This window comes from Coregonus clupeaformis, unplaced genomic scaffold, assembly GCF_020615455.1.
Source record: "Coregonus clupeaformis isolate EN_2021a unplaced genomic scaffold, ASM2061545v1 scaf0168, whole genome shotgun sequence".
In the NCBI taxonomy this organism is placed as follows: domain Eukaryota; kingdom Metazoa; phylum Chordata; class Actinopteri; order Salmoniformes; family Salmonidae; genus Coregonus; species Coregonus clupeaformis.
In genome coordinates, this window is record NW_025533623.1 from 6622 (window position 1) to 16393 (window position 9772).

Here is a 9772-nt window from a genome sequence, read left to right on the forward strand (position 1 = left end):
GACGGCAGAGTGAAGGAAAAGCAGCCAACTAGTGCTCAGCATATGTGGGAACTCCTTCAAGACTGTTGGAAAAGCATTCCAGGTGAAGCTGGTTGACAGAATGCTAAGAGTGTGCAAAGCCGTCATCTTAATGACATTTTAGTCATTCGGTAGATGCTCTTATCCAGAGCGACTAGGGTTAAGTGCCTTGCTCAAGGGCACAGACAGATTTTTCATCTAGTCGGCTAAGTGATTCAAACCAGCCATGTTTCAGTTACTGGCCCATTTTACATTTTAGTCATTTAGCAGACGCTCTTATCCAGAGCCACTTAGTTAGTAAGTGCATACATTTTTCATACTGGCCCCCGTGGGAAACGAACCCACAACCCTGGCGTTGCAAGCGCCATGCTCTACCAACTGAGCTACAGCACTCATAACCACTAGGCTACCTGCCACCCAGATTTCCCAAATGTGATTCACTTGGAGCTGATTTCTTGGTGTTTTTACAGTTTTATGTCCAACAATGAAAATTCGACAGAACATTCTGGGGGCCACTTTGGCCCGCGGGCAGCCAGTTGGGGTTGGGGAACCCTGCTCTAGGCTCTTCTCATGTGATACCATTTTAATCTGTTTGCTATGTCTCACTGAGTAAGAAAGGATTTCAAACAAGTGTATTGCTTTGCCATATATCGTTTACAAAGGGTTGACCAAATAGAGTAATATTTCATATAAATTAAGAAATTATGTGCTTTGACAGTCACTTCTTGCGCCAGTCTCATCCCCTTACTGCTTTTTACGACGTCATTCCCTATTTACCCACTTCGCAACCCACACCACTCCCGCATATCAGTTTGTAGACGAGAGTTAAGGTTACCTGCTTCAACAGTGCTTGAACGGCAACCTTATACTCGTTTGAAGCAATTTCATTTTTATTCAATTCTGTCATCCCTTTTAAGAACCAAATTAGATCAAGCTATCCATAACATTTCGGAACATCGTTGAAACGAACAATTCGAATCACTCACACCACCTCTTCGGACCAGAAAAACCACAAGGTAAGACAAATAACATATCTAGCTAGTTAGCTAAGAATAAATACGTTTCTAAACTTAGCTGGTTGGCATAATAGTTGGATGGATGATGTAACTTAACGTAGCTAGCTAGCCACTACCGCCCAAGGCCGTAGTGAGGGTGGCTAACTAAATTAACTACGTTAGGTAACAAGCTACGCTAGCTACTGTAGCCAGCTAGCTAACGTTAAGCTTGCGACGATGTCAAATGCGTTGTAACGTTTGTAACGTTAGTGTAACAAGGGTGGGCTAAATTTAGATTATTTTACAATGTTAAAATAACTAACAATCGTCAATGTTATGATGGCGGTGTTTTTCGATATTATGGTTGTTTACTTCATATGACCTTGTTTTGCCAAATAATGGCGTCTGGCGCCCAGTATTGCCAACTATTTTTCTGTGATCGGCTCCTTGATTTGGGGGCGGCAGGTAGTTTAGTGGTTAAGAGCGTTGTGCCAGTAACCAAAAGGTCGCTGGTTGTAATCCGACTAGGTGAAAAATCTGTCGATGTGCCCTTGAGCAAGGCACTTAACCCTAATTGCTCATGTAAGTCGCTCTGGATAAGAGCATCTGCTAAATAACTAAAATGTAATAACGGCACCAATTTGACTTGCTGCAGTCCCAGACGTAGCGTTTTCTCCCCCTCTCCTGCGCACATCGCGTCCTTTGTTCTTCTGTGCCTGTGTGCGCGCCGTTACTGTGACTTCTGTTGCACAGACAGCTTCTCGTTTTCGGCAGAAGTGGGGAAAAGTCGCTAAATGCTATCAAAACTAGAAACCCTCGGTGTCAACTCCCAAAAGTCAGTTTGAAAACGAACTAACATAAATTCCCTCGTAACAACCTAAACATTGTGAAACTTATATTCGATCAAATAAGCTTCACCTATCAAAATAGCAATTCAGTTCAATCTTGACCAAATTCGACTCATTGTCTTCCCCCACCCCATTAAAAATAACCCCCTCTTCACTTGGTCTTAAAGAGAAACTGCCCCTAAACCAACTTCTAATTTTTAAAACATCCTAGGTGGCATCGATATAATGTCAAACATGTATTCTACTGTCAAAATTGACTGCAGTATAAATAGGATCATTTTGGTCAGTCAAGTCAAACAGAGTTTTGTGAGACTTGTGGTCATGACTGCATCACAATGTAAATTTAAGGTTGGGTTTGTTACAATTCTGCCCACAGCTTGTGGCAGAATTGGCATGTGACCCAATCGTAATGCCCGTTGTAAATGTGGGTTTAGTTTGGATATCCCTACAGGGCTAGTTGGGGACCATCAGTAAATTACAGTGTACTGTATATGGGACTATGTTAATTCCAATATTTCCACATTTCAATGACTTAACCTCAAATGAACTAAATTGTAGAAATGTATATACACATATTGAAAGCATTTAATGAGAACTAAAAGGTGTGCAAAATGAAAATATTGTCCCCATTTACACCAATGTATTGACGGTCCCGAAGTAGCCCCAGAGAGAGGTTTATCCGAAGTCCAACCAAATTCGCTATGGTCGCACACCAGCTGGCTGAAGCTAATTGGCGAAATAATAATTTGGCTAACTCTTCCCACCAATATCAAAACACGCCGGAACCAATTCTCGTTTGAATTCAGTCATAGCCGCTAGCATTGCTTAATGAACCAAATCTAAAACAAGGCCAAATCAGGAAGTGCCGTCAACCTTAAAGCAGAAAGTCTGCTTAATCTGCGTGTACATATTTTGGGCGGTGTCGACCCTCTCGCTTCGCCTCTTCCTCTCTGGGTGCGATGTGCATAGATAAGGTCAGAGTAGCAAGCTAAATAGAGAAATATATTTTAGTTGTTTTACTATTTAGTGGCAGCAAGATTTACAATGACAACCACCTGCCCAACGTGTTGAAATACGCCACTGTCACAGTAGTATTTTGGGTCATGTTTTGATGTGTTAGTTGGACACTGACACTGCATGTGTGGAGATGTGCATGCTTCATAAAGTCAAAATACCTGCGAGACTCATGCTCAACTAGCCAACTAAAGGGTTACAGTGATGCCTCTCTCATAACTAAACAAACCATTTATCTATTTAATGGAATATGACCGGAGAGCGCCAACCTTCTGTAACGTTAGACTATTAATTATTGAAGAGTCGGACAATCTTCTTCATTTTGGCATCAGGGCTCTCTCTCCATGCTGTTTTTAAAGGTGCCTGGATTCATTGAACCATTGAACCAAAAAGTGTGCCCTCCTCTCCTTTTTTGACAGTTGATGTATTTCCTTTTCAGAAACATGACTTCTCAGGTGAGACAGAACTTCCATCCGGACTGTGAGGCTGCCATCAACCGGCAGATCAACCTGGAGCTGTACGCTTCATATGTCTACCTGTCCATGGTAAGAGCAAGAAAGACTGGTAGGGGAATGGAGAGAAAGTAGGGAAGAAGGGTAGTCAAGGACACCAGTATGACCAATTGAATAACTGATGTTTAGATTACAGGAACATGGAGTCATGTGGTGTAAAAGGTTTACACCTCATGACGGTGCAGATCCAGTATGACCAATTGAATGACTGATGTTTAGATTACAGGAACACTGAGTCATGCAGTGTAAGAAAGGTTTACTCCCCATGACGGTGCAGATGGGTGTGTTTTCAACACTCTGGCCTCTTGCATCCCATTTAATAATATGGCTGGGCAGTATGGCCTAAATCATCTCTATTTGTTTTCAACCTTGTGGGTGATTCACTATTTTATTTATATATGTATACATACACACACTCTGAATAAGCTTTGTTGTACAATTTAAAGGTAAAAATCACTGCATTTCAAACAGTCAGCAATAATCTAATGATTTCAGGGCTTGTGAATTTTTTTCTAGGCTAAAGATAAGCCTTCCACAACCATAAGACTCACTAATAATTTAATAATTTCATCAAAATCGTTTTTAAAGTGCTTTTTTTTGCAATAATCATAGATAACAGGGGAGGTTAGCATTTTTTGGAGGGTATGATATTTATGCCTCTAACTTTCTCACTCATTTCACGATTCATTCAGGACTATCTGTAATCATGGTAGCATCCATATTAATGTAGAAGTGTTTAGAAACATTATATTCTTAATTAGAATAAAAGTGACTCCAAAATGACAATGCATTATTTACCATTCAGTTCTATTGGGCACAAAATAATCTGAAACAACCAGCAAATGCATCCAACACATTTGTAGAGTCACAAGCTTGATGTAGTCATTGTGTGCTAGGAATATGGGACCAATTACTTAACTTCTTTAATACACATATAAGTGAATTTGTCCCAATACTTTTGGTCCCCTAAAATGGGTGGACTATGTATAAAAAGTGCTGTAATTTCTAAACGGTTGACCCGATATGGATGAAAATACCCTGAAATTAATAGTCATTGTATCATTTCAAATCCAAAGTGCTGGAATACAGAGCCAAAACAACAACAAATGTGTCACTGTCCCGATACTTGTGGATCTCATTTTATCTGCCTACTGATAGCGCAGTGATCATTGTAAACACACATTGATTCCACTGATAGCCAGGCACTTCCTATGTCAAGATAATCATTTTGATATTGGGCTTTTGATTCGGCAAACAAAGTTAAGGTCTTGTGACCAGCCTTTCCTGACGCAGAACTGGAACCAGCCAGGTAGCGTTGCACTCACTCTTTATTTACTTCCTCTTGTCTTTCTCTGTTCTCTCCGTCTCAGGCGTACTACTTTGATCGTGATGACCAGGCCCTGCACAACTTTGCCAAGTTTTTCAAGAACCAGTCCCACGAAGAGCGTGAGCATGCTGAGAAGCTGATGAAAGTTCAGAACCAGAGGGGAGGGAGGATCTTCCTGCAGGACATCAGGGTGAGTGTGATTGTGTGTGCTGAGTGCTTGCGTGTACGGCCATGTTTCGCCTGTGTGCAAATGTATGCTTTCAGTGGGAGTTTAGTGTGGGGATATGATATTGCCCATCTAGGGAGGGCCGACAGAGGGAGGAGATTGAGGGTGTGGACCCCTTATCTTTCACAGACATTTAAACCGCTGCGAGTGTCATAGAAACTGTCAGAGATAAATGTACGGTTGCAACGGGCGTGGAGAGAACGTTAAACAGCAGCCATACTGAATCATAGAGAAGAAAGACCGACTTTGCTTACAGATAGAGTAAAGCAAGGAGAGGTTAAGAAAACACACTGACACAACAGTGATATTTAAACTTGACTGATTGGCTTCTTAATAACCAATGTGTACTCCAGTCTGACATAAGCCAGTGGGGGGATAGTGGTTTGTGTAGAAGTACTACTGCTGCTCTTTCTAACAGAGTATGTATGGCTTGTTCCAGAAACCAGAGAAGGATGAGTGGGATAGTGGTGTGGCGGCCCTTGAGGGTGCCCTGCAGCTGGAGAAGAGTGTGAACCAGTCCCTGCTGGACCTGCACACGGTCTGCTCTAAACACAACGACCCACACGTGAGTATATGGAGACAAGAACTATACAAAGGCAAAACACCTTCATGTTATTTGAACTGCAAGACGTTTTTAAGAATTTGTCTGAAGATTTTAAATCCGAATCTAATCCACCCACATTTCACATATAATTCAGGATATCATAAACGAGGCCCCAAATATAAAAAAACCTGACGGACTTCAGGTGTTTGCGGTGTACACTTTTCTCAGTGCCAAGTCCACTGGGTCACATGACGGTTTTACTACTCTGGGGTTGTAAAAACACTTTTGTTCTAGTGTCTGGAAAAACACTAGAGATGATTAATCCTTGTTCTGTTTGTCTGAGGGCATCACTCCACTGAGTTTTGCTTACCTTTTTGTCCTTTCTCTTTCTTTCTACACCTATATTCCTCTGCCCCCCCCTCAGATGTGTGACTTCATTGAGACACACTACCTGGACGAGCAGGTGAAGTCCATAAAGGAGCTGGGTGACTGGGTGACCAACCTCCGCCGCATGGGTGCCCCCCAGAACGGCATGGCCGAGTACCTGTTTGACAAACACACTTTGGGGAAGGAGAGCGCATAGATGGACCCTCCATTTTCTTGCTATATCCTATAGCTGTATTTCTCTGTCTTGCTTGATATTATATCTATAAGACTGGTCTGTTTTTCTGTCAGGGACTGGCATCAATCAAGTTTATTCTTGAATCCTTAGTTTGCACTTAGTTTGCACTATGTTATTCCCTCCAGTTTAACCTCCAGTTCCTATAAGCCATTTCCCCAGGCCAGTAGCCCTTCTCATCTCTCTTCCAATTGACTGTCTAGCCTGCTTGTGTTTTGAAGGCAGTTGTCATCAAACCAAATAAATGAAACCCTCTGGATTCTGATAGGCCTCTTTGTCATATTTCTGCTGAGGTGTGTGTATATAAAGATTAGTCTAAATGGTCTCATCATTCAGACATAATTTAGTTAAACACTGATCAAAACTGGTCTGATGACACAATGAATGGAATAAAGACAATTCAAGGATGATATTTGAAGATGTGAAAAACTACTGTAGCTAGAGACTTGAGACTGACTGTAAAATAGCAGACTGATATTTATAAGATGGAATATTAAAACAAACTACTGCAAATTCAGCCGATTCACACTTCAATAATATGTATGCATGAGCAGAGAGCTCTAGTGACTCAATGCTCCTGTTAAGAAACCTCAGACACTTGAGTATATCTGAAAGGATTTTATATACTGTGTGTGTATATATATATATATATACACTGCTCAAAAAATAAAGGGAACACTAAAATAGCACATCCTAGATCTGAATGAATGAAATAATCTTATTAAATACTTTTTTCTTTACATAGTTGAATGTGCTGACAACAAAATCACACAAAAATGATCAATGGAAATCAAATGTATCAACCCATGGAGGTCTAGATTTGGAGTCACCCTCAAAATTAAAGTGGAAAACCACACTACAGGCTGATCCAACTTTGATGTAATGTCCTTAAAACAAGTCAAAATGAGGCTCAGTAGTGTGTGTGGCCTCCACGTGCCTGTATGACCTCCCTAGAACGCCTGGGCATGCTCCTGATGAGGTGGCGGATGGTCTCCTGAGGGATCTCCTCCCAGACCTGGACTAAAGCATCCGCCAACTCCTGGACAGTCTGTGGTGCAATGTGGCGTTGGTGGATGGAGCGAGACATGATGTCCCAGATGTGCTCAATTGGATTCAGGTCTGGGGAACGGGCGGGCCAGTCCATAGCATCAATGCCTTCCTCTTGCAGGAACTGCTGACACACTCCAGCCACATGAGGTCTAGCATTGTCTTGCATTAGGAGGAACCCAGGGCCAACCGCACCAGCATATGGACTCAGAAGGGGTCTGAGGATCTCATCTCGGTACCTAATGGCAGTCAGGGTACCTCTGGCGAGCACATGGAGGGCTGTGCGGCCCCCCAAAGAAATGCCACCCCACACCATGACTGACCCACCGCCAAACCGGTCATGCTGGAGGATATTGCAGGCAGCAGAACATTCTCCACGGCGTCTCCAGACCCTGTCACGTGCTCAGTGTGAACCTGCTTTCATCTGTGAAGAGCACAGGGCATCAGTGGCGAATTTGCCAATCTTGGTGTTCTCTGGCAAATGCCAAACGTCCTGCACGGTGTTGGGCTGTAAGCACAACCCCCACCTGTGGACGTCGGGCCCTCATACCACCCTCATGGAGTCTGTTTCTGACCGTTTGAGCAGACACATGCACATTTGTGGCCTGCTGAAGGTCATTTTGCAGGGCTCTGGCAGTGCTCCTCCTGCTCCTCCTTGCACAAAGGCGGAGGTAGCGGTCCTGCTGCTGGGTTGTTGCCCTCCTACGGCCTCCTCCACGTCTCCTGATGTACTGGCCTGTCTCCTGGTAGCGCCTCCATGCTCTGGACACTACGCTGACAGACACAGCAAACCTTCTTGCCACAGCTCGCATTGATGTGCCATCCTGGATGAGCTGCACTACCTGAGCCACTTGTGTGGGTTGTAGACTCCGTCTCATGCTACCACTAGAGTGAAAGCACCGCCAGCATTCAAAAGTGACCAAAACATCAGCCTGGAAGCATAGGAGCTGAGAAGTGGTCTGTGGTCACCACCTGCAAAACCAGTCCTTTATTGGGGGTGTCTTGCTAATTGCCTATAATTTCCACCTGTTGTCTATTCCATTTGCACAACAGCATGTGAAATGTATTGTCAATCAGTGTTGCTTCCTAAGTGGACAGTTTGATTTCACGGAAGTGTGATTGACTTGGAGTTACATTGTGTTGTTTAAGTGTTCCCTTTATTTTTTTGAGGAGTATATACAGTGGGGAAAAAAAGTATTTAGTCAGCCACCAATTGTGCAAGTTCTCCCACTTAAAAAGATGAGAGAGGCCTGTAATTTTCATCATAGGTACACGTGAACTATGACAGACAAATTGAGATTTTTTTTCTCCAGAAAATCACATTGTAGGATTTTTAATGAATTTATTTGCAAATTATGGTGGAAAATAAGTATTTGGTCACCTACAAACAAGCAAGATTTCTGGCTCTCACAGACCTGTAACTTCTTGTTTAAGAGGCTCCTCTGTCCCCCACTCATTACCTGTATTAATGGCACCTGTTTGAACTTGTTATCAGTATAAAAGACACCTGTCCACAACCTCAAACAGTCACACTCCAAACTCCACTATGGCCAAGACCAAAGAGCTGTCAAAGGACACCAGAAACAAAATTGTAGACCTGCACCAGGCTGGGAAGACTGAATCTGCAATAGGTAAGCAGCTTGGTTTGAAGAAATCAACTGTGGGAGCAATTATTAGGAAATAGAAGACATACAAGACCACTGATAATCTCCCTCGATCTGGGGCTCCACGCAAGATCTCACCCTGTGGGGTCAAAATGATCACAAGAACGGTGAGCAAAAATCCCAGAACAACACGGGGGGACCTAGTGAATGTCCTGCAGAGAGCTGGAACCAAAGTAACAAAGCCTACCATCAGTAACACACTATGCCGCCAGGGACTCAAATCCTGCAGTGCCAGACGTGTCCCCCTGCTTAAGCCAGTACATGTCCAGGCCCGTCTGAAGTTTGCTAGAGTGCATTTGGATGATCCAGAAGAGGATTGGGAGAATGTCATATGGTCAGATGAAACCAAAATAGAACTTTTTGGTAAAAACTCAACTTGTCGTGTTTGGAGGACAAAGAATGCTGAGTTGCATCCAAAGAACACCATACCTACTGTGGAGCATGGGGGTGGAAACATCATGCTTTGGGGCTGTTTTTTCTGCAAAGGGACCAGGACGACTGATCCGTGTAAAGGAAAGAATGAATGGGGCCATGTATCGTGAGATTTTGAGTGAAAACCTCCTTCCATCAGCAAGGGCATTGAAGATGAAACGTGGCTGGGTCTTTCAGCATGACAATGATCCCAAACACACCGCCTGGGCAACGAAGGAGTGGCTTCGTAAGAAGCATTTCAAGGTCCTGGAGTGGCCTAGCCAGTCTCCAGATCTCAACCCCATAGAAAATCTTTGGAGGGAGTTGAAAGTCTGTGTTGCCCAGCGACAGCCCCAAAACATCACTGCTCTAGAGGAGATCTGCATGGAGGAATGGGCCAAAATACCAGCAACAGTGTGTGAAAACCTTGTGAAGACTTACAGAAAACGTTTGACCTGTGTCATTGCCAACAAAGGGTATATAACAAAGTATTGAGAAACTTTTGTTATTGACCAAATACTTATTTTCCACCATAATTTGCAAATAA

At 43.2% G+C, this 9772-nt stretch overlaps 1 protein-coding gene across 1 annotated transcript; it reads left to right on the plus strand.

Moving 5' to 3' along the window:
* Window positions 1-688: 688 nt before the first annotated feature.
* LOC123483953 (ferritin, heavy subunit-like) lies at window positions 689-6368 on the plus strand (the record flags this gene model as incomplete). Its single annotated transcript, XM_045213891.1, is given in 5 exon segments — window positions 689-1034; window positions 3315-3420; window positions 4758-4904; window positions 5380-5505; window positions 5909-6368. Coding segments are annotated over 4 exon segments (534 nt in total). The 3' UTR covers window positions 6068-6368.
* Window positions 6369-9772: the final 3404 nt, after the last annotated feature.